Here is a 23,473-nt window from a genome sequence, read left to right on the forward strand (position 1 = left end):
TTTTTTTTTTTTTTTTCAAATAATTCTGAAGAAAATAATCAGTTTTCACAAAAATATTAAGCTTGACAACTGTTTTCAACATTGATAATAAGAAATGTTTCTTGAACACAAAATCAGCATTTTAGAATATTTCTGAAAGACCATGTGACACTGGAGTAATGGCTGCTGAAAGTTCAGTTTTGCCATCACAGGGATAAATTACATTTAAAAAATGTGTTAAAACAGAAAATGGTTATTATATTTGTAGTGATATTTCACTATCACTGTTTTTACTGTATTTTTAATCAAACACTTGGAGCAGAAGAGACTTATTTTAAAAACATCAACTTCAGGCAGTAGTGTACATTGATTTAATTCTGTCTGGTGTTTGTAGGTCGTCTTTTTGGACAGAATTATTCTAGATGTCAGTGTTTCCACTAGTTTGGATGTTTTTGAGAGAATTGTTCAGATTTCATCAGACTACATCAGATTTGATTAATTACACTACTAATTTAGCAACTAAAACACTACACAACACGCATTCACCTAGTGTCAGTTTTACAAAAACCATCCCTCTGGCTATTGCTCACTTCAACTGCCCCAGTATCATGGCACAAAAGCGACACCCAATCCCCATAGTCTCAGTGACCTTTGACATTGGCCTTGGTGAGCAGCACAAGTTGAACTGTCTGCAGCAGCGAGGGACCAGAAAAGCGTCACAGGATGGATTGGGGAAAGTATACAGAATGATTGCCTGACATTGGTATGATCGGCTCCAATACTTGTGATTTGTCTTTCAGTACATTTGAAAAACATCATCTGTTGATTTTTATCGGCCACTTCACGAGCCAGTCAGGAAGCCAATTGTTGTTTCTATCCCTTAACTGACTCTAGAAGTGCTTACATGGTTTTGTCCCTCTCCATCCACACTTGTCTATTGTCAAAAAGCAAGAAAGATCACTGTTACTTGGCCTCAAATTTAGTATCTCAGTAGCACGTCCAATTATAAGTTACAAGGGCAGAATGCTATGGCTGAGACTCGGATGTAGATGTAGAGAGGATTTAAATGTTTTGATTGTTATAGCTGTCACACTGCTAGTCAGTTTTAAATCTTAAAAGCTCAAACATGTTTATTGACTCATGGATAGTAAGTGCAAGGATGTTGCATTTCATCAGATGTCATATTGTAGCAGTAGCAGTTGTTTAGGTGTGGCTGGTGATGGCGCTGAATCTGTTTCGCTTTAACTGTGTTTTTCTCGTAGGAATTTGCTCTCTCTCATCCATCGAATGATCGAGTTTGTTGTGCGTGAGGGTCCAATGTTTGAAGCCATGATCATGAACCGAGAGATCAACAATCCACTCTACAGGTGAGCGCATTTTTATCTCTTTCTTTTAACTCCAGTGGTTTAAGTAGGTATGAAATAAAAATTCACCCAATCTGTTTTCTATATGCATGTTTAAAAATAATTCTTCAATCATGTAGTCATCTTAAACCTACCCCCTTTCAACTGCAATCTCCCATTAAGAACTCCCTCCATCCAATAAACAGTGAATAGAACCAAGTCCCATTTTTTTCAATGTTTCACTAAAATGTACGTCACAATATTAAAGAACTCTCGCTTCTGTTTCATCGAGACTTTAAGGTTCTGACATTGTCTCAAGTGATTTAAGTCATGCGGAAGTGATTTTTACAATTCACTTGTATTCTGAGAATGTCCTTAAATCAAATGTTTTTTTGTTTGAATTCAACAGGTTTTTATTTGAAAATCAAGGTCCTGCTCATGTTTATTACCGGTGGAAGTTATACACCATATTACAGGTTAGTTTTACTTATTTTTATTCTTTTGGCAGAAACGTATTGAAATGTGTTCAGATGTAAAATAAAAATTAAAAAAACTCCACTCACAGGGTGAATCTCCAACAAAATGGAAAACAGAAGACTTCAGAATTTTTAAGAACGGATCTATCTGGCGACCACCACCTCTTAACCCGTATTTACATGGCACTCCTGAAGACGAGGAGCATGATGATGATGATGATGATGAAGAAGATGAAGAAGGCAGCAAGAAGGGCTCCTTGAAAGACGAGTATGTCAACGTATCAAAATCTGGAATTTATGGAGATATTCAATTCTTCTAGAATGGAGCTGCTAGGCTTTTGGCTGTAGGCAAAATTGTTGGTTATGTGAACTTAATATTCTCTCTTCTGCAGTGAGAGGGATAAATTAGAGGAGTTACTCCGAGGTCTCACACCAAGGAAAAGCGACATAGCTGGCGCCATGTTTTTCTGCCTCGCGCGTGCTGATGCGGCCGAAGAGATTGTGGAATGCATTGCTGAGTCTCTGTCCATACTTAAAACACCTCTGCCAAAGAAGGTCACTCTTACACAGCAGAATTACGATTAACAAAGAATTTTTGATGTCTCATCACTTTTGTTTACATGTGCATTTCCGCCCTCCCTCAGATTGCAAGGTTATATTTGGTGTCAGATGTGCTGTATAACTCGTCTGCAAAAGTTGCTAATGCCTCCTATTACAGAAAATTGTAAGTCTCACAATTATTTTGAGTGCACAATCAAGGTATTCTTGTTTGTCTGTTTATTCAATCTGTTTTGCTTTTATTATTTTACAGCTTTGAAACAAAACTCTGCCAGATATTTTCTGACCTAAATGCCACTTATAAGACAATACAGGGCCATTTACAATCAGAGAATTTCAAGGTGCGCCATCTTGCTCTTTTAACACACAATTGTTTTCTGACTTTTAAGATTTGAATTGATGTTTTTCTATTTTGGTCCTCACAGCAACGAGTAATGTCCTGTTTCCGTGCGTGGGAAGACTGGGCAGTGTATCCTGATCCATTCCTGATTAAACTTCAGAACATCTTCCTGGGACTCGTCAGTCTCGATTCTGAAAAGGACACTGCAGACCTGCTGCCAGAGGTTAGCTTTGTAGAGACTGACTGATTGAGTTATGATTCATAGATTTTTAGTTGTCAAGTTTGACTTGAGTCACAATTCAGCTGAACATGAAAATGATTGCATTTTTCTTAGCAACCAGAAAGGTCAGAGGACGTTGATGGTGCTCCTATAGTGGAGGAGGAGCTGGATGGTGCTCCTTTTGATGATGTTGACGGCATGCCCATAGATGGCGCGCCAATTGATGGTGCACCACTTGAGGACCTGGATGGAATGCCCATCAAGGGAACAGATGATGATCTGGATGGTGTTCCTTGTAAGAATGCTGACGACATTGATTTTTTTTACTTTAGAGCCCATCGCTCTATTTAAAGATCAAAAAGAATATAGTTTACTATTACATTACTGTTGCTGAATGTCATGGCATATGTTCTAAAATAAATGTTGTTCAATGCCTTTTTTTTTTTTTTAGTGGATCAAAAACCAGGCTTTAAGGTAGCCCCATCAAAATGGGAGGAAGTGGATGGTACTGCTTTGGAGGCTCAAGGTTAGTCCAGATGACATTTAAGACATTGTCTAAACCTTAGGTTCTTCCTTGTATACGCATCATAAAATTGACAATTTTGAAATCACATCATGATTTTTCTCTGTTTTTAGCTGTAACCACATCAAAATGGGAAATCTTTGATCTGCCAGATGAATCTGAGAAAAGTAAAACAAGGTATGTTTTACTAGTTCTACTAGGTTTGGAAATCTCATGGAAAGGTCATTGGAATGTCTTGGTAATTTTCATAGTGATAAGTTGTTCTAGCTCTAATAATTCATTGGCTAGAAATTGCTTGTGTGAGTGCATTCTTTAAAACAATTTCTGAAACTTCTTAAATAGGTGTGGGAACCGTAATTGTTGGTTTTTGCAGGTTGAAATTCATGTGTCATGTTTTGATCGCAATTTCACATTCTTGTCATAGTGCAACACGTGAAACTGAGAGTAAAGACTCTCTCAAGAGCTCCAGCGCTGCAGACCAGCAGTCCTATAGTAATCCTGTTAGAGAAGAATATGATTCAAAATCTGCCAAGTTTTCTGAGATGAGCGAAGAGAAACGTGCCAAACTACGAGAAATCGAGGTATACCTAAATGCAAAATGTACTAAATGTAATTCTTCACATGCTTGAAAGCTGATTAGAGATCTCAGGAATTTTTTTTGTCTTGTCTGTTGTAGCTTAAAGTCATGAAGTTTCAAGATGAGCTTGAATCTGGAAAACGACCCAAAAAATCTGGACAGAGTATTCAAGAACAAGTAGAGCTTTACCGGGACAAGTTACTACAGCGGGTTAGTGTGACATTTTGTTTGTTTGTTTGTTTTTGCCATTTCTTTAGTGTTACTATTCTGATAGAAACTACATTTTTCAGGAGAAGGAGAAAGAGACCGAGAAAGACAAAGAGAAGGAAAAAGACAGAAAAGACAAAGATAAATCTGATGTGTCTCACAAAGAGAAGGACAAAGATGACTCCACACCGGTCAGAAAAGAAAAGTAAGATACCTCAACATTTCTTCAGGATTTAAGAACTAGAGATATTTTTGAATACATTTGTTTTGTGTTTGGCTGTCTTTAAACAATTGTATTTCCTCCCCAGAAAACGGAGGCATAGTCCCTCCCCCAGTCCCACCCGAAGTAGCAGCAGCAGGCGCGGCAGGTCGCCCTCACCACGATCAGAGCGCTCCGATAGATCCTATACAAAAGACAGCTCTCGATCGTCTTATAAAGACTCTCCAAGAGACATTAACCGCAAGTCATCTAAAAGGTAAACTAACAGTATCATCTCTTAATCTTCATTGTCACAGCTTAAAACTCAATCCTGTGGCTTGCTTTTCTTGTCTTTGTCTTTCAGTACATGTATGTTTATGGAAGCTTAAAGTAATAATGTCATTTAAAAAATGTATTTTAGGTCTCCTTCACCCCCAAGAACACCTAAGAGGTCACGGCGGTCCAGATCCAGAACGCCCAAAAAATCCTCAAAGAAATCCAGATCTCGGTCACGATCGCCTCACCGTTCTCACAAGAAATCTAAAAAAAGTAAACACTGAGACTTCTGGCTATTATGAGAAGATGCCTGGGTTGTCTTTTGTGCCTCAAATTTGTCCTGTAAATCAGTGTGAAGGACATTCCCTCTTTCACCCCTCCTTTTGAAGCTCACTCACATTGGCACAAGAACAGCGTTCAAGGGTCATCTATAGGGTGTTTTATAATGTCATTTAGGAGCTTCCTTTGTTCAAAGTGTCCGAAAAGAAGATAACTGCAGTGGCTGGGGCAGTCCTCCATCAACATGAAAACTATTGTCTTATCATTATTTTTTTTTTCATTGTTTTTAGATCCCTTGAAACTGACTTAAATTAAACTAGTGGAAGTTTCAGTTGTATAGATGTTTGCTTTCCAATAAAGACAATTTATGTGACTTCTCTCTGAAATGTCCTAGTTTTTGTGCATACATCCCAAATAAACGGTTTAAACTTAGTGTTTCAAAATAGCCAAATAATTAATATATTTTATAAAAGGTTCATTCTAAGCCAGGGGTTTTCAATATTATAAATGCCATGGACCCCCAAATATGATCATCCTTGTCCCCCCCAATCTGTATTTAGTATGTTTTTTTTTTTATTGTTATTATTATTCACTATAGTACTGTAGTATTAGATGTATTATTTAAATCGGGTTGTTTATTTTGTGAATCCATTTTTTTTTATAATCCACAATACTGCAGTGGCTGGGGCAGTCCTCCATCAACATGAAAACTATTGTCTTATCATTATTTTTTTTTTCATTGTTTTTAGATCCCTTGAAACTGACTTAAATTAAACTAGTGGAAGTTTCAGTTGTATAGATGTTTGCTTTCCAATAAAGACAATTTATGTGACTTCTCTCTGAAATGTCCTAGTTTTTGTGCATACATCCCAAATAAACGGTTTAAACTTAGTGTTTCAAAATAGCCAAATAATTAATATATTTTATAAAAGGTTCATTCTAAGCCAGGGGTTTTCAATATTATAAATGCCATGGACCCCCAAATATGATCATCCTTGTCCCCCCCAATCTGTATTTAGTATGTTTTTTTTTTATTGTTATTATTCACTATAGTACTGTAGTATTAGATGTATTATTTAAATCGGGTTGTTTATTTTGTGAATCCATTTTTTTTTATAATCCACAATTTTTTTTATTTAGTTTAATCTTATTTTTAACGTTTTTTCCCCCTAAACATTTCCACGGACCCCAGTCTGAAAACTGCTTTACTTGTGCAGCGTCTTCACGGCGCTTGCGCAGTGTAGGAAGTGCGTACACGTCAATCTGACGACATTTCCGCAAGTACACAAACAAGGAAGAATCGTTTAGCCGATGTTTGGTAATCCTCAAAAATGAGTGCGATAAAATCCTGCAGGATTTTGATGAGTTTTTGCTGCATACTTACAAGCACATATGCATCCTCCGACGTCTTCGATGGTGTATTGGAAAACACGGCGTCTTGTCATAAAACATGCCAGATGACTTACAGTTTGCACACTTATCCACGGGTGAGTGCGAGACATTCAACCAGTTACGGCTTGTTTACTAACAAAGAAACGCTATATTTAAACGAGATTTTTAGCCAGTCGTTATTTTTGTGTTATTAGCTTGAGCTTGTGCATTGCAAAGTTCGAGCAATAACAATGAGGAAAGCAGATTTAGACGCTTTTTCTTTATTTGGCCTGTTTGTTTTGTGATAGGAGGAGGCGCTGTACGCCTGTCAGAGAGGGTGTCGTCTCTTCTCCATCTGTCAGTTTGTGGGTGACAGCAAGGATCTCAACGAAACCAAAGCTGAATGCGAGTCAGGTAAAAGTAAAGCATTCTCTCTGAATCCTTACAGCATTCGCTTATCTCTGTGTTGATAACAGTGTGTTTGTTATGCAACCTGTTGAATGTGTTTGACTTCCTGCAGCCTGTCGTGAAGCCTACACCCAGTCAGATGAGCAGTACGCATGCAATCTAGGATGCCAGAGTCAACAGCCATTTGCAGAGCAAAGAGTGGAGCAGGTGTGAAAAACATTTCAATAATTGCTTTACATGTTTCTAGTCTTTCGATCATCAATTCTGCTTGAATTTCACCAGTGTGCTCTTTGAAATCATTGGTTGTTGATTTGTTTTGGTGGGAAGTTGTTGATGATGATGCCCAGAATCCATCTCCTGTTCCCGCTGACTTTGGTGAGGGGTTTCTGGGAAGACATGATGAGCCAAGCTCACAGCTTCATCACCTCATCCTGGACATTTTACCTCCAGGCAGATGATGGCAAGGTGGTCATTTTCCAGGTAATGTGGTGGTGGTGTATTTTGGCCCTTTATAGTAAAACTTTGGGCACCCCTGGTGCAAAGTAAGAAGAAATGCTTATTTCTAAGTGTCAGTGATCAGGATTTTGTCTTTCTCTCATTTGTAGTCTGAGCCGCAAGTTCAGTTGATTTCTCAGTTTGAATACCAGAGAGACGAGACTGAGGAGTCACAGAGCACTAGTGAGCACTTCACATAACACACAGAATGTTTTCCTCTATGATTATTAAACAATTTGGAAAGTGTCACACTTTATGACTGTTTTACATGTTTTCAGCCTTTAATAATCATAATATCATATGTTAAAATGGCAGCGTAATGGAAGTAGCAGCAGATCTTCTGCATTGTGATGTACATCCAAGTGAAATGAATTTTTATGGAAAAGAAAAATGTAGGGCTTGGAATTGGTTCTGTTTGTCGGTTGTTGACTGGATGGAGGTGAATCTTAACGCAAAATTAAGGTTGATTCTAAGAAAGGCGTGGGATTTAAGCGATTTATTAATGATTGGAGAATCCGGCATATGTCACAGAGAGAAGATTCAGGAATATTTCACCGGAAGATACAGTTAGGACATTTTGGTTAAAAATTATAAGCTCAAAAAAAAAAAGAAATAATACATGCATGGATGAATTGTTCACAATAAGATTAATAACATATGTTAAGAGAAACCTGAAAACTGGTGCATTTCCAATTCTTGATCTGTGCCATTAGTATCACCAAGCAAGCAGTCTTGTTTTGGCAGCCCAACACAACAGCATTTGCTCAACTAATTGGCCAGGTTTTGGGACAGGACTACCTTTTATTTTGAGAAACGTGTGTTTTGCCGCTGGTAGTGGCACAGAAATTACACACTGTAGTTTTAAGATGTCATGTTATGAAGTTTGTAAATATGTAATAACAGGCATTATTGGCCAGCAAAGGCTGACTTAACCGTGTCACTTTCCACTTTCCATTTTTTTTGGCATCATTCTCTCAACAAATGTTGTTTCAAGATCTCAACACTGATATCGGACCCCTTGTATTTTTAATAGTTGTAGATCAGGAAATGAAAATCCCTGTTTATAAAGACTACCCAAGAAGCTTCATTCAGGAGAGAGATGGAGACATGTTCATCGATGGAAGCTACTCTGAGGACGATTACAACCTCTTCAGCTGTCTCTCAAGGTCGGTCACATGTTGATCTTGATCTCTAATGATTTGTTGCAGTCTGTTGATCTTGTTGAATATGAAGCATGGTGATCTTGTGTACCGGTAGGAACCCATGGCTGCCTGGCTGGATCTTGACCACCACTCTGGTTCTGTCTGTCTTGGTTCTGATCTGGATCTGTTGTGCCACAATGTCCACTGCTGTTGAGCAGTATGTCCCTGCTGAGGTAAACCACCTCACATATGTTTCGTAGCCAATTATTGGCTAGTTGGTTATGTTTAACTAGCTCGTCCACATGTTCTCCTCCTTTCAACAGAAGCTAAGCATATATGGGGATATGGAGTGCATGAAGGAGCAGAAACTGACCCCGTATCTACAGTCCTCTCTGGTCATCATCAGATCTCCAGGGGTGGAGGAGCAGGAAGCCGGACCCCTTCCATCAAAGGTCAATCTGGATCAGTCTAACATTTAACCAGTCTAACATCCAGAGAAATTGATAGATATTTTGGTTTTCTCTTTCAAAGTTGTGATTGTTGCTTTGACTGTGGGTTTCTTGTTCCTCCTTTTTAAAATTTGAGAAGCGTGGACTGTGGGGAATATATTCTGTTGATGTTTTGGCACTTTAAAGGCATTACCTATCACAATGAAAGCTCTGTAGGATCTCCGTTTTTCTGTTTACTGCCCATTTGTAGAGATGAAGTCTTTTTGTTTCTCTTATTTGTTTTTGAGTGTTCTCGGTGTGATCCATAACCGCTTGTGATTTGAGGTACAACATGTGTTGCACAATGAAACATTAACTTTTTGATTATGCTTTAGTACAAGATATCTCTGCTGCAGTGGATGAAAATTTCTTGAAGTGCCATATTAGAGACAGTTGTAAAGCCAGTAAAAGGCATTGTAAATGAAGATATTTTGCGACTTCTCAGATTTGTCATCATATTGTTAATAAACAAACCTACTAAAAAGTGTTCTGTCCTCGTGTTATGTTTTCTATATATTTAAAAAGATAGATGAAAATCAGATCTGTTGTTGTGCACTGTTTTAGTGTGTATTTTGTCATTAGTTTGGACTAGTTCAACCTTCACAGATCTGTCTGTGTGGGCATGTCAACACTGACAACAAAGATATAATGTGCTGATAGAAGTGCTGATGTTGTTGGCAAGTTGCCATCTTCTGACCATTTATATAGGCTTCTAAAGACCATGTTTATGAATACCAGATGTAAGAATTGCATATTGACATATTTTAAAATAAATAATTTAGATGTGAAACCCAACAGGACACCTCATGTAAGGAAATTAGGCTACATAGGTCTTTAAAGACAATTAATTGAATTAGAAATATTATTTATTCTTCTGTATTGTTTGAGGAATACATATTTTATATTTAAACCAATATAAATTGATAATGATTGTTACTTTTCAAACTAAGACAGTCTGATATCCCAACATTAGAGAGAACCGAAACAAAAGGTTAGTCTACCTGAGGCACACGTTTCTGCATTTTGTTGCATCCACAATGACTTGAAAGTCTGGTAGTTGATCCTCAGTCATTTTGAGTCATTTCTGTAACCATTTGGTAGGTGTATGATGCTTGATGTTTTAAAATCTGTTCCAGCCTTAAGTGAATTACTCAATGATTACGTCCATGTTTGCCAGCCAGTGTATTTGTTTTTAATTGTGAAGAATCCAAACTAAAAGTATTGCAGTGTAACGCTCCTCACAGAGGAATGCACTGCAAACATGTCACCTGTCTTTGTCGACTCAATAACTATTTAACAGATCTAAGTCTTCTGCAGACAGAGACTGATGCTTAGACCGAGCTGAACTTTGCTCTTCCTCTGTTGATAGTCTCCTCTTCTTACCCTTCTGAACAGCTGCCACTGTTGATGAATGTGTGTTGTGTTCTGCTGCTGAACTCGTGCCACAGAGATCAATCTTATGAAAGTGAATCGCCACAACTTTTTCTTTCTTTGTGGTGTCACTCGTCCCAGACCAGGAGTTTAATGTCTCTCGGACAAACTTTTCTCTTCCATCTAAAAAACAAAATGGGAATAATCAAAATTACAACAATAAAAAATATAATATTTTGTGATAAAGTGAACATGTAGATCAATTGAATAAACTCACAGAAACGGAGAGCATTTGTTCTTGGTTTGTAGTCTTTCTTTGGTACTTCTGAAGCTGTAATTTCCCATTGGTTTATTACCTGATTAATATTTGAATAGTGAGAGAATTTTATACAGAGAGGCCACAGTATAAAACCTTTACGACATCAACATTACCTCTCCATCATGGATACCATAAAATCTTATGTTACCTGATCAGCCCAGCCTTCTGTTTTACAATCAGAGTGTCCAAACTCCTTCAAAGGTGTCTCTGATAAGACCATTCTCATCTTTCTGAAGAATCCTTTCAAAGACACATTCACCTAAAAAAATATTTTTTTATATTATACAAGACCTCCATAAAAACTTAAGCAGCCTATACAAAGTTAATGATACCCATTGATGTTACCATTTTAATTGTGTTACCGTCACATTTGTCCCAGATATGTCCAGTTTCTGTAGCATTTTAAAGCATGTTAGATATCAAGACCTTTTTCAGTGATGGGATTCTCTGTTAAAAAAATAAACCGAAGTACAAGGGTGTAAATTAGCATAAACATCACATTCAACATGGTTATGGATAAAAAGCACCTGACCTGAAAGTATTTATGTAATGAGATACACTACTGTTCAAAAGTTTTGAGGTTAGTAAATTTTTTTGTTTTTGAAAGAAGTCACAAATGCTCACCATGGCTGCATTTAATTGATTAAAAAACACAGTAAAATAGTAATATGTAAAATATTTTTATAAATTACAATAACCATTTTCTATTTGAATATATTTTAAATGTATTTTATTCATGTGTTGGAAGAGCAGAATATTCAGCATCGTTACTCCAAGTCTTGAGCCGACAGAAATCAAACTAATATGCTAATTTGGTGCTCAAGAAACATTATTATCCATGTTGAAAACAGTTGTGCTGCTTAATATTTTTGTGAAAACCATGATTTTATTTTTTTCAAGATTCCTTGATAAATAGAAATATCAAAGGAACAGCATTTATTTTAAAGGGGTCATATGATGCGATTTCAATTTTTCCATTCTCTTTGAAGTGTTACAAGCTCTTGGTGCATAAAGAAGATCTGTAAAGTTGCAAAGACTAAAGTCTCAAATCCAAAGAGATATTCTTTATAAAAGTTAAGAGTCAGCCACGCCTACCTAAAACGGCTCGTTCTAACACGCCCCCACATATCTACCTCACTATGTGGGAAGATTTGCATAACGCTGCCTAAATGTTCACGCAAAGAAAGAAGGCGCAAGTTTTATTCTCGCTGTTGTATTGTTGCTGCCGCCATGTCCTGAAGAGCTGTGTTTCGTTGTGAAAGCGAAACTACTTTGTCTGGTCTTCCAAAAGAGGACGATATCTGCTTCGTCATGCCTGGAGCTGATCTGTGCTGGTCGCTGAGGGAATACATCAACTTAGTGCTGTGGATCGCCGGATCGGCTTTCACCGTGGACGAAGCGGAGTCCAGTCCGGGGGCGTCACATGTGATTGCCGCACCTTCGTCGAATCCGCCGGCCGCACCGTTCTCAAGCCCGCCGCCTCTGCTCACTCTAGCCCGGACTTAGCTCACGCTAGGCCGCCGTGTGTTTCATTGTGAAAGCGAAACTACTTTGTTTGGTCTTCCAAAAGAGGACACGACTAGAAATCAGTGATTAAGTTGTATTTACAACACTGTTCCAGAACAGTTCAACCCAAATATTAATTTGTGTGCAGCAAATTTTATGGAGGACTGAGCTTCGTAAAAATCAACGCGTTTCAAAAAGGCGGGGCATAGAGGAGAAACAATAATGTACAGTATGTAGAAAATAATGTGTTTTTTTTACTTTAAATCGCATAAACATTTCATTACACCAAATACACAAAATAATGTTCTTTTTAGCAACATCATATGACCCCTTTAAATTGAAATCTTTGAAACATTATAACAGTCACTTTTAAACATTTTAATGCATCCTTGCTAAATAAAAAAAATTAATATACTGACCCCAAACTTTTGAGTAGTAGTTTATCTAATTATACTAACACGTAAACTTACCAGAGAGTTCCAAAAGCTGCAGGTTTTCTAGACCTTTCTTCATCACCCTCACCGGCGCAGTCAGTCTCTGCAGGCCTGCATCAGAAAGGCAGTTTGCACCAATGAAAAGTTTCACAATACTACAGAAAAAAGGGAAATGTGAGGAGGAAAAAGAAAGTGAATTCACTCTTTATCACAAAGTAAAACAAACCTAATGTACACCCAATAAACCATCTGAAATGTTAATTGTTAAACATTATGTTAATAATATACAATGTACAGAATGATGTGTCCGTACCTAGCCAGGGCTTCAGAGGTTATGTATTTAAAAATCTCATGATTGTCACCTAATCTACATCCATAGAGGTCCAGGCACTCCAGTCTCTGAAACTGTCAGATTTCTTCCAACCTTCCAGATATCAAAAGATACCTGCAAAGACAATAACACTGATGGAAATGCTCTCATTCCTAAATTATACCGGGTAAAATGGCCTACCTAGGCAGCATTTAAACGTCTACTTAGGCAGATCACTAGTAGGTTTTGAGTAAACACATAAGTTGTGTTTACTTCCCACCTGTTTCTCAAACACAGGGATCTCAGCACTAGTTCTCCATAGGCCTCACAGAAGACCTGCAGTGCTCTGGGTGCAGTCTGAGGCTCAGTGAATTTGTGTCTCTCTTCAGCGGCCGAAAATAACTTATCAGCCATTTGCTCAGGAAAACCGACCAATGAGTCCACACGCTCGATATGACCAGCGATGAACTGTAAAGAAATGTCAAATAAAGCCTTCACCGTGTACCGCAGACTCCCCTCTTTGTTGTAGGTAAATATGAAGTGGTCTCTTCTGTTTGTGTGGCTCGCGGATGGTAAAGTGTCGGTGCAGAGTTGAAAGGAGAAGTCTCTGGTGAAGAGTCTGTGCTGCGGAGCATCAATGCTGTCTGCACTGACATACCGCAGCTCTCCTTTCTCTCTGACATACACAGCTCCACAGTCCTCACTTACATACATCCTCACCAGCTCTCTACACAAACCAAGCGGTTAGTGTCCGAAATATTCGGGTGTCGTTTGAAAATCAAGGATATACTGACGGAAATATAGAGAATTTTTGTCAAATGTAGACAGATTTAAAAACGACGGGCTCTTGGAGGAACATCCCTCCTCCGCACATTCCAAAATAAAAGTCTTCATTGAAATCTTTACACTAAAATGTCCGTACTTTGCAGATAACTGTAGTATTAAAAACTTTTACCTGTGCTATAACTCTTGTGTATTTTACTCGTTGTCCCCCATATTTTTATTTCACCATATTAGTTATTCATTTTTTCGTTTTTCATTTTTAAATTGGTCTCAGTGCTTTTATTATTATTTAATTCTAATAATTGTATTTATTTATTTACCTACCTACCTACTATTTACTGCATATTTGAACCACAAGGTGAAAAACACCAGGTTTAAAAAAAATTATTTGAAGGGCTTGAAACTTGATTTGTGGACAAGTTAAGACTTTTATTTTGCTTCGCATCACTATCATTGCTTATTTCCGCGTTTTCCAATTTTGCACACCTTCGAAACAACGTTTAAGATCCCGAAACATTCGAGAAGCTTTTACTGGCGAGTTGATTAACACGACGAAAACATTAGAGGTCATGTTTTGCTATAAAACATTTATGTGAAATCGTCTGAGAGACTGCATATTCTTAAGACAACACAATTTGCTACGTTGTAACTGCATTTTTCTGTTTGATGTATGATATCCGCACACGTCTGAATGTCAACAGGTGTACAGCGCCCCTCCTGCTATACATGGGATCAGACACTTCAGCTGCTGTGGTAGGTCAGCCATGGTTGGTTAAACTTAATGCTTAAAAGGATAGTTCACCCAATAACTAAACTTTTGTCATCATTTACTCAACCATTACTTTCTTCCGTGGAACTCAAAAGAAACTTAGGATGATTGACAGCCTCAGTCATTTTTCACATTCATTGTATGGGAGGAAGATACAGTACATCTGAACGGTGACTGAATCTATCAGTCCCCCACATTTTGCCTAATATATCTTTCTGTGTTCCACACAAATTTGGAACAATATGATTAGTGATGAGGATTAGTGATTTTAATTTTTGAGTGAGCTATACCTTTAACAATCTGCAATATCAATAGCTTTAACTAAAGTTTGTCTGCTTATCTGTCTTCTGTTGATGCCTTCATTCACAGAACACAGAGATCTGTGATGGCCAATACTGATATTCATTTGCAGTTTCAAGGTGAGTCCTCTCAGATTTAACAACTTATTTGAAAGGAATAGATCACCCAAAAATGAAAATTCTGTTACAGTCATAAAAAAGTCATAGTGGTTTCGAATGAATTTTTTTTTACTCCCTATATTTAAACAACTGTTCCTTTCAATAATAAAAAAATATAATATATATATACATTGTGGAATCTGCTTTTTGCTCTTTGAAAAAAAAAAATCTGTTGTGCTAGAATTTGAAGATGGTCAAGGATTCACAGAAAATAATCAAGGTGCCACAACAGTGACCATCGATGACCCCTTCAAATCTCGAAAACAACGAAAAGCTACTGGAACTGCTTTTGAAGAAGAGGACAGTGATGACAAAACTGAGGTCAGTGGGACCCGATCACGATAATCTGAGATCTTCATTTCTTCAAAAGGAGCATTGATTCAACATACATGTTCCTTTGTCAAACAGCTTCTGTCAGGTCAAAAAAAGAGTGCGCCCTTCTGGACGTTTGAGTACTACCAAACATTATTTGACGTGGACAGTCATCAGGTCAGTCGTCTTTACTGTAGGATTCAGCACTCACACCACAGTGGTTGTTATCATTTCAAAGAGTTAAAAAGCATTCATTGTGTTTTTAAGGGTTTTCTAGTCCTTTTTTATAAGTAAGAGATGCTTTGTTGCTGTTTTCTCATTTTAGTTGTTTAAATATAGTGCTACTCTTGCACATGAATGATTGTTTTGTGAAGTGATTGAAAAGATGGCAGCAATATGCTGTCAAGACAAGAAATAACTTCTGTTTGTTCATTTATAGGTAAAGAACAGAATAGTTGGTTCTATTCTGCCTTGGCCTGGGAAAAACTTTGCTGAGGTCTATTTACGGAGTAAACCTGACCTGTATGGTAAGCTAAATTAAACAAAAATTGCTTAGAGCAAAAAACAAGTTTATAGAAGGTTTATATGAATATGTTGTTAGGGCTGCATGATTAATCGAAAGTGATTATGTGCATTTTGATAGTTATGTCGGTTCTGTAATCAGCAGAAAATCATCACGTGCTTTCAGATGGAGCTGAATTTACTACACATAGCCGTTGTTCACTGACAAGTTACGCCAAAAAATCGACAGCTGTTTGCATAGCTTCTCAGTGAACTACGGCTCTGTGAAGGAAATGCTGCTCCATTTGAAAGCATATGAAAATACCACATTTAATAACATATTTTTACTCCAAACTCACTTCATAACGTCAGTCGAGTGTTTGAAATAAATCCTTCTGTGAGATGATGTGGCTTCTTACACAGAATAAGGGACGCAACATATTTCATAGTATGTAAGCAGTGATAAAGGCATTGCATTATAAATATACTTTATTTTAATGAAAATTATAATAATAAGAACTCGAGATAAACCGTATATTGCCGTAGTCGTGTGTCTATTAGTCACGTTGAATCAATGAAAGCAGATGAATCTTCTGTTTATTCAGCTGCAGCTATAGGTATTTTCTGGGTTTCGTCTGCAAGGCGTATTTGAAGTTTCAGCGCGAGAGCACCCTCTGGCCTTTGGATGGAGATTTACTGCTGATCACAGAACCGTGCTTCACTGAAAGATACGCATGACAATCGCAGCTTCTGTCGAATCGCGATATCGATTCCATTTCGATTTATCGTGCAGCCCTATATGTTGTTTTTGTAGGACCTTTCTGGATCTGTGCCACTCTTATTTTTGCCATCGCTATTAGTGGAAACATCTCCAGTTTTCTTGCGAACTACGGTCAGCCAAAGTACAAATATGTGCCAGACTTCAGGAAAGGTTAGAGATATGTTGTTTGAAATAACCTTGAGTTTTTAATGTTACAAAAAAGCAACAAACTTATACATGTCTTTATTGTCACAATTAATAACATTTAATTAGTCTTTTAATTCATTAATTTCTTTCAGGGGGAAAAAAAACACCAAACTTTTGAAAAGTAGTAGAATGCTCTGAATACCACAAAAAAACAATAACCCTAAATGACCCAAACAAAGTAGACTCTCTGGCCTCACCCTAAAAATGACACTAGTTCTCTTGATTGTTTTCCAGTAACTATGGCAGCCACAGCAATATACAGCTATGCATGGTTAGTGCCTTTAGCTCTATGGGGTTTTCTCACCTGGCGAAATAGGAAAATCACAAGCCTGGTGTCCTACTCCTTCATGCAGATAGTCTGTGTCTATGGTTACTCTCTCTCCATCTACATCCCTGCAGTGGTGAGTCATATACAGTCATAATATATGCATTAATATAAAGTGCATTTATCTGAGCATAATTACCACATCTGTGTGTGATAAACACATTTGATAGTTTGTTTTCAATCATTCTCTATTATTATTTTGAGGATACAGTTTATTTACCTGTTTGTGTGCATTCGTGTGAAAAACAGATATTGTGGATAATACCAAGTGAAGGGTTGAGGTGGTGCTCCATCGTGGTAGCTTTGTGTCTCTCAGGATCTGTGCTGGTAATGACATTCTGGCCAGCCATCAGGGACGATAAACCAAGGATTTCCATTGCGATTATATCCACCATCGTGATGCTTCACGTCCTACTTGCAGTTGGTTGCAAGGTATGTTTTTAAGAATCTTTATACGTTATAAATTAATGTGATTCGCATTATCTATTATGAACAGAATACACAATACATATTCAGGATGCACAATATATTGGTAACATTTGTTACTAGTTATATCACTGAATTAGTTCATCAGTATCAGTCCATTTTTTATTTATCTGACAATATTGGATATTTAATTGTATTGCCTGCTCATGTTTCCTTATTTTTACATTTAGATTAGTTTTGCTGGCACCTAATACACACTTACGATTTTTTTTAAATTAATAATAAAATAACACACTGTTAAATGTCAAAATGAATATACATTTTTCATACTGTACATTATAATATTGTTATGCTTAGATTGGTAGCATTTAAAATTTAGTATTTTATATTTAATTTATTTAGACAATATAGTATAGCATTTTAACAATTTCTGGCTTATCTGTATTGTAATATTGCATCTCTAACATGTATGCATATGATTATGGACTCATTAAAACAATACAAGAGAAACATATTAGCTGAAACTTTGACTAAAATGCATCTTTTTTGCTTCTGTTGCAAAAACACTAAATTTTATAACAGTGAAGTTTTGTAACTGAACTAGCAACTCATTGTCAGCATTTCGGCACTGCTTCTTGCAGCGTTAAAGGATCAAACAGGTTGGTGTCAAATGTGTTTCCCCAGTGGAGGGGTGCGTTCGTGGAAACACTAGCAGTAGTCAATGACTGGCTTGGAAACATGCCAGTTTGTGAACAGAACCAAATCCTTATGGCTATCATGTGCCATCAATTACATTCATTTAATTAGGGAATGCAGTGTTTAGGGGACAAAAGTGCTGTCAGAGTCTGAAAGATTTGTGCCGTCTCTCTTTTTTTCAGACATGTTTCTTCAGTACATATGAGATGGATTCATCAAAGGTTCACAATGAGCCATTGACGGCGACCAACACTTCATCCACAAAGGCAAACTGAATTACAGCCTTGGGTAAACAAACACAGGAGTTCAGTGAGGTGGCACTCTCTCACATGCTTTGACTGCTGCACAGTTTTAATAATGTTGAAATGGCATAGAAATGCCAGCACTTTTAGATGAGCCAAGTGTCATTTGATTGTAGTTGCTGATGGGAAAATAAGACATTTGCATTTGACGAGATGTTAACATGAGACAAGACTTCCTGTACATAATCTGTGCTCCTCGAGAGACTGTTATTCTTCTGTAATTGCAGCTTCTCCTCTTGCCTTATTAGAGAGAATCAAGTATCTTGATAATGAGATTGTAGGCTGTCTGGATTTCTTCATCTTATAGTCTGTGAAGTTAAAGCCTTTATTTCGGTATGTTTATGATTGTAGGTGAGCAGCGAAACCTCGAGATAATCATCGACAACATGTTTGATGTTTTCTGATTCGAGGTTCAGACACATGTTACTGTTACAAAGTAGAGGACATGTATATACTGTGTAGCTGTGCTTTAAATATTCATTTGATAATTGAGCTTGAGATGGTTTTCAAAGGGTCACTCTCCTGTTTCTACCACTTTGGAAATGTCTACATGCACAAAAAATGTTTTAACACTTTATAAAATTACAGTGACAGCAGAAAAAAGGGCTGGAAAAAATAAAATAAAATTGTTTGCTGAATTGCACATACACACAGAAACTGATTACATTTTTCATTTTTAATAAAGTTGGAAATCGAAGCTAGAGTTTAATGAAATATTTGACAAATTTTCAGTTATCTGTGGTGGCGGCCATTGATTTTTTTTTTTCAATATTATTTTTACACTATATTTTTGAGAGATTTGTAAATAGATCTGTACCTTTTCTTTAAACAAGATACTTGTAGATATACATGCCTAGAACAGTTAATTGTATTCCAAGATGTCACATTGTAATAAATATTTAGCAGGTCTTTTTTCCCCATTTAAAATTACATGCACACAAATACAGACCAAAAGTGTGAGCAGATGCTGAGCGTAAATTTTTATTTTAATTTTAATTTTTTCCCATTTATGTCTCCGTGATTGATGATGATACCGATAGCCAAGTGGTTTTAAAGCAGATCATAGAATTTCATTCTCGGCATCATCAAGATTCACAAACAAAGGTTATTGTCATAGATTAAATCTATCTTGTCTTTAATGTCAGTACCTGATACAGTGCAAAGTTTCGTATATCTCCGAACACCATCAGCAGTGCACTTTTAACCTTTCTTCATCACAGTCAATAGATTAATTAGATCAATTTTTTTTTTTTTAAGTTGGCGCTGGTGTTATGAAATGGCTCGGCTACATTTTCCAAATTAACAAATAGAAAATTTGTGTCACTTGAAACTGTGCCAATGTGTGTTGTGTCCTAATTAATGGTCATTCTAGCCTTAGCTTAGAGTTACACTCAAGCTGCCTCCCAAACCTATAACTTTGTGAAGGAATGTCAGCTTCACAAGTCACCGTTTCCCTTTACACAGTGGATCAAAAATAAGAAGGCTTGATTTTTGGATCACTGCATTCACAGGTATCTCCTGACATTGCTATTTTAATGACCTGCAAATGGAAAAAGTATTTATAAAGAGGATTTGACCCGACGAGCTGTATAAAAGAACATGTCTTTTCAACATTGCATTGAAGACTGCAGATGAATGATGGCTGGGAAAGTGGAAAAGGTGTCCAAATACGAAACTTTAAAGCTTTTGGAAAAGTGCCGGAAGGAAAGAGACGATGCTTTGCACCGTGAGAATACGATGAGGGAGAAAATGAGACAATACGAGTCTCGAATGAGATCAACCGAAGCGCTTAAACAGAAATTAAAGCAATTGACTTTGGACAACAAGGAGCTGCGGAAACAAGTGAAGGTCCTGCGGGCTGAAATTGGTTTAGAGGCCAGTCCTAAATTTCACGGTAAAACCACCAAGGATATAATCAACGACCTGCACGAGAAGGAGCGCGAGTGCAATTCACTTGTTGAAAAAGCGGGCAACTTAAGCTTGACGATTGATGAACTGACATCCCGTTTATTTTCAGGTTGTGGTATGGAGGGCGGTGGCGAGCATTGCATGGTCAGTGCTTCTCTTGCCCGTGACAGCTGCAGTCTTTGTGCTCTTGAGTAGATTCAGCTTGTTTCACCCCATCCAGTGGATTTCAGGTGAGGAAACGCGTGCGAGTGTCTTAACTAAATGCATAATTACAACAAGTTACTGATACTGAGACGTGCTCGGGTGTGAATGGATTATTTATATAAGCAGTAGTTCTGACCTTAAGGGACATAATATACATACTGTGCTAAACCCTGATTTATGAAGTAATAGTAAGAAATCAGTTGTATTATTCTTTTAAAGAAACGATTTATTGATCCTTTAGATGATATAAAAAAATGTTTCATGTTTTGTATAATATTTGATTAATCAGAACTCTATGATCCATAGTATGATGAATTTATTATAGCTTGTAATGTAAATCAAAGAGATCTTTATACCAGACTACATACATAAAATGCATATAAATATCAGCTGTCACTCTGTAAACCAGTAATATGTCTTAATGATATTTGAATGCTTAGTTTTATTAATTGCATGGTCAGTGCTTCTCTTGCCCGTGACAGCTGCAGTCTTTGTGCTCTTGAGTAGATTCAGCTTGTTTCACCCCATCCAGTGGATTTCAGGTGAGGAAACGCGTGCGAGTGTCTAACTAAATGCATAATTACAACAAGTTACTGATACTGAGACGTGCTCGGGTGTGAATGGATTATTTATATAAGCAGTAGTTCTGACCTTAAGGGACATAATATACATACTGTGCTAAACCCTGATTTATGAAGTAATAGTAAGAAATCAGTTGTATTATTCTTTTAAAGAAACGATTTATTGATTCCTTTAGATGATATAAAAAAATGTGTTTCATGTTTTGTATAATATCTGATTAATCAGAACTCTATGATCCATAGTATGATGAATTTATTATAGCTTGTAATGTAAATCAAAGAGATCTTTATACCAGACTACATACATAAAATGCATATAAATATCAGCTGTCACTCTGTAAACCAGTAATATGTCTTAATGATATTTGAATGCTTAGTTTTATTATCAGAGCTCTGTATTTTTTATTGAAGTGTGTAAAACATATGCAATACAGTAATGACAGAGATGTACAAATAAATGTTCCTCAAAAGCCTGATGTATCATATTTGATACATTTAACGTGTGTTTATTAAATATAATGCATGAATAATCAAGTAAACCAAAGTCAGTTCAATCCGGAAAATTTTCATCTTGAAATATTACCAACAATACAAAAGTGCTTATGTTCACTTTAAATAAACCGGTTAAAACTTCACAACAAATAAACATCTGTACCACAAACTGAAGAGGGACATTTTTTTTGGATTTTACTTGCTAAAAAATATAAACTATCAATCAGATGAAATGTTACATCATGACATGCTATCAATCAGCAACATTTTTCCCAGCAAAGTTTTGATCATGTTGATTGTAATTTAGAGGCCTTAGAAATTCACGTATCAAATATGATATATATGGATATGTGAATTGCACATTAGTCAGCATTTCAAACATTGCTTTCAGAATGCACAAGTCTTCTGACGGCCTCAAGCACCATCTTTTCCCTTGTGGTGCTGTGTGGGGTGGTTCTGATCACTGGCCTTTTCAACCTGGAGTTTTACACTTGTGAGTAAACTAGATTGATCTTTTATGGATGTGCAAAATCATTTAATTTGCAATTATTGCATTGCATTACAGGTTATGCTGAATATTTGTTTATTTCACTCTTTGTGTTTCATTAAGTGGTTCCCTCCATTCCATGTTCACGCATGGCTCTCCTGGGGACGGTGCTTCACCCACGACAATGTGTCCATTCTTTGGTCTACTGCACCATGGGCATGCTGGTAATGTGGTGTGCTTCTGTTACCATCGGGGGACGTTACAGCACTCTGGGAATTCCCTGCAGGCAAAGTGAGAGGTGGGTTATGACCTGATTCTGTTTGTCCCACATACGCTGATCCGTCGACGTTCTCAGAGGATCGGGTTTCAATAATTGTATTCCAGGCACTGTGGTTCATTCGACCCCAGGCCAAGAGATTGACACTCATACAGTTATCTTAAGTTGTTTTAATTAACTCTGTGAGTAATCTTATCTTAAAATGACCAGAAGGTCAGTCTTACCGTTATATAGGACAAGTGCACCTCTAAAATACAGATGAAATGCAGTCTCTGTCTTTGTTTGGTTTTTATTGACATGCTATTGTTGCTTAATGCAATTTCTAACAATATGTGAAAAATAACTGTCCCATATTTTATGTTTGCTTCTGTAGTGGTGAAGTAGTGACCTGTCTGAATGAGTATCATCTCTTTCTTCTCCTGGCTGGGGCCTTCATGGGATACAGTCATAGTTTCTTGGGAGTGGTTCAAAATATGTACTATGTGTCCTTTCAACCCATACAAGTAAGTATTTGGCTATTTAGATTAATTGTTAGATGTTACACACAGTGGTTGACTGATGTGGTTTTTATTTTTTTTGAAGGCTGTTACTAATATCTTTGAAAGCAGGGTGGCAGATGAATCCGTGGATCATTCGTTTTTTAATTTAATATTGAAAGTAGAAAAATAAGAAAACGGCTCCTTTTTCGTTTTTTAAATTTTTTCCAAAAAAAGGAGAATTCAGCTTAAATTTTCGTTTTTCGTTCATGGGTGGAAAAATGAATAAACAGCTTGAATATTCGATTTTTACACGTGGGCGGGATTTAAACGCCCCTTTCTGCTGATTGGTCAGCCGAAGATCAAACCATGCCATCATCAGTTCTTCCGCAGTATCACGCAGCAGAATAATAGTCCTCCACTGCTGCAGTTGTATGGATTCTTAAGCATTTATTGCAACTACATTTAATCTTTTTTCATCAAACAAACAGGCTTATGAATAGCTCAACACAACTCATACTGGGGCAGAGTCTAGACAGGGCTTTCTTCTGTGTAGATATAAATTATATTCTCCTGGGTCATAGCCTACCCTGCTCACCCAGTAAGTCTGTTTGTTTGTTTAATTAAGAAATTAATTAATTAATTAGTTTCAAAATAAATATTTTAAACACTAAGACAAAAAGGAAAG

General features: G+C 37.0%; 5 protein-coding genes across 8 annotated transcripts in view; 4 read left to right on the top strand and 1 right to left on the bottom strand.

Moving 5' to 3' along the window:
• The window catches only part of LOC107602536 (U2 snRNP-associated SURP motif-containing protein-like), a 13,141-nt gene extending 7,789 nt beyond the window's left edge, over positions 1–5,352 (top strand). For all 4 annotated transcript variants that reach the window (XM_016295061.1, XM_016295060.1, XM_016295062.1 and 1 more), the window contains 15 exons: positions 1,242–1,346; positions 1,732–1,798; positions 1,888–2,066; positions 2,191–2,353; positions 2,443–2,522; positions 2,610–2,697; positions 2,782–2,919; positions 3,031–3,211; positions 3,368–3,442; positions 3,553–3,616; positions 3,864–4,020; positions 4,116–4,226; positions 4,307–4,428; positions 4,532–4,699; positions 4,844–5,352. In XM_016295061.1, the coding sequence (XP_016150547.1) occupies positions 1,242–1,346; positions 1,732–1,798; positions 1,888–2,066; positions 2,191–2,353; positions 2,443–2,522; positions 2,610–2,697; positions 2,782–2,919; positions 3,031–3,211; positions 3,368–3,442; positions 3,553–3,616; positions 3,864–4,020; positions 4,116–4,226; positions 4,307–4,428; positions 4,532–4,699; positions 4,844–4,982 (1,837 nt within the window). In that variant the 3' untranslated portion in view covers positions 4,983–5,352. The remainder of the gene's footprint in view (positions 1–1,241; positions 1,347–1,731; positions 1,799–1,887; positions 2,067–2,190; positions 2,354–2,442; positions 2,523–2,609; positions 2,698–2,781; positions 2,920–3,030; positions 3,212–3,367; positions 3,443–3,552; positions 3,617–3,863; positions 4,021–4,115; positions 4,227–4,306; positions 4,429–4,531; positions 4,700–4,843) is intronic.
• An 864-nt stretch (positions 5,353–6,216) lies between these two features.
• On the top strand, positions 6,217–9,367 carry LOC107602538 (transmembrane protein 59-like). The gene is made up of 8 exons (XM_016295064.1): positions 6,217–6,464; positions 6,657–6,762; positions 6,869–6,963; positions 7,084–7,236; positions 7,362–7,434; positions 8,285–8,417; positions 8,509–8,626; positions 8,717–9,367. Exons 1-8 carry the CDS (start codon positions 6,309–6,311, stop codon positions 8,870–8,872), a joined length of 990 nt encoding a protein of 329 aa, XP_016150550.1. The 5' UTR covers positions 6,217–6,308; the 3' UTR covers positions 8,873–9,367.
• Positions 9,368–9,949: 582 nt separating this feature from the next.
• LOC107602539 (leucine-rich repeat-containing protein 42-like) lies at positions 9,950–13,617 on the bottom strand. Its single transcript, XM_016295066.1, is given in 8 exon segments — positions 9,950–10,435; positions 10,530–10,608; positions 10,720–10,830; positions 10,934–10,992; positions 10,995–11,018; positions 12,548–12,666; positions 12,825–12,956; positions 13,102–13,617. Coding segments are annotated over 8 exon segments (1,230 nt in total). The 5' UTR covers positions 13,536–13,617; the 3' UTR covers positions 9,950–10,163.
• Positions 13,618–14,066: 449 nt separating this feature from the next.
• yipf1 (Yip1 domain family, member 1) lies at positions 14,067–19,018 on the top strand. The gene is made up of 9 exons (XM_016295067.1): positions 14,067–14,357; positions 14,743–14,792; positions 15,013–15,152; positions 15,240–15,320; positions 15,583–15,670; positions 16,459–16,575; positions 16,846–17,012; positions 17,186–17,368; positions 18,241–19,018. Exons 2-9 carry the CDS (start codon positions 14,759–14,761, stop codon positions 18,331–18,333), a joined length of 903 nt encoding a protein of 300 aa, XP_016150553.1. The 5' UTR covers positions 14,067–14,357; positions 14,743–14,758; the 3' UTR covers positions 18,334–19,018.
• A 1,079-nt stretch (positions 19,019–20,097) lies between these two features.
• Positions 20,098–23,473, top strand: part of LOC107602511 (nucleoporin NDC1-like) — a 9,274-nt gene continuing 5,898 nt past the window's right edge. Inside the window, exons 1-6 of the mRNA XM_016295023.1 lie at positions 20,098–20,316; positions 20,378–20,412; positions 20,929–21,014; positions 21,937–22,038; positions 22,156–22,330; positions 22,683–22,812. Coding sequence (XP_016150509.1) covers positions 20,098–20,316; positions 20,378–20,412; positions 20,929–21,014; positions 21,937–22,038; positions 22,156–22,330; positions 22,683–22,812 — 747 coding nt within the window. The remainder of the gene's footprint in view (positions 20,317–20,377; positions 20,413–20,928; positions 21,015–21,936; positions 22,039–22,155; positions 22,331–22,682; positions 22,813–23,473) is intronic.

The sequence above is a fragment of the Sinocyclocheilus grahami genome, unplaced genomic scaffold (assembly GCF_001515645.1).
Source record: "Sinocyclocheilus grahami isolate Dianchi unplaced genomic scaffold, SAMN03320097.WGS_v1.1 scaffold329.1, whole genome shotgun sequence".
In the NCBI taxonomy this organism is placed as follows: domain Eukaryota; kingdom Metazoa; phylum Chordata; class Actinopteri; order Cypriniformes; family Cyprinidae; genus Sinocyclocheilus; species Sinocyclocheilus grahami.

What these genes read in the sequence shown, in the direction of transcription:
- yipf1 (XM_016295067.1), top strand. Translation starts at nt 14,759, where the DNA reads ATGGCCAATACTGATATTCATTTGCAGTTTCAAG. An exon ending in TATTCATTTGCAGTTTCAAG is followed by an intron (nt 14,793 to 15,012) that starts GTGAGTCCTCTC and finishes CTGTTGTGCTAG; the next exon opens with AATTTGAAGATGGTCAAGGA. An exon ending in TGTGCCAGACTTCAGGAAAG is followed by an intron (nt 16,576 to 16,845) that starts GTTAGAGATATG and finishes ATTGTTTTCCAG; the next exon opens with TAACTATGGCAGCCACAGCA.
- LOC107602538 (XM_016295064.1), top strand. Translation starts at nt 6,309, where the DNA reads ATGAGTGCGATAAAATCCTGCAGGATTTTGATGAGTTTTTGCTGCATA. An exon ending in GTTTGCACACTTATCCACGG is followed by an intron (nt 6,465 to 6,656) that starts GTGAGTGCGAGA and finishes GTTTTGTGATAG; the next exon opens with GAGGAGGCGCTGTACGCCTG. An exon ending in CAGAGCAAAGAGTGGAGCAG is followed by an intron (nt 6,964 to 7,083) that starts GTGTGAAAAACA and finishes TTTGGTGGGAAG; the next exon opens with TTGTTGATGATGATGCCCAG.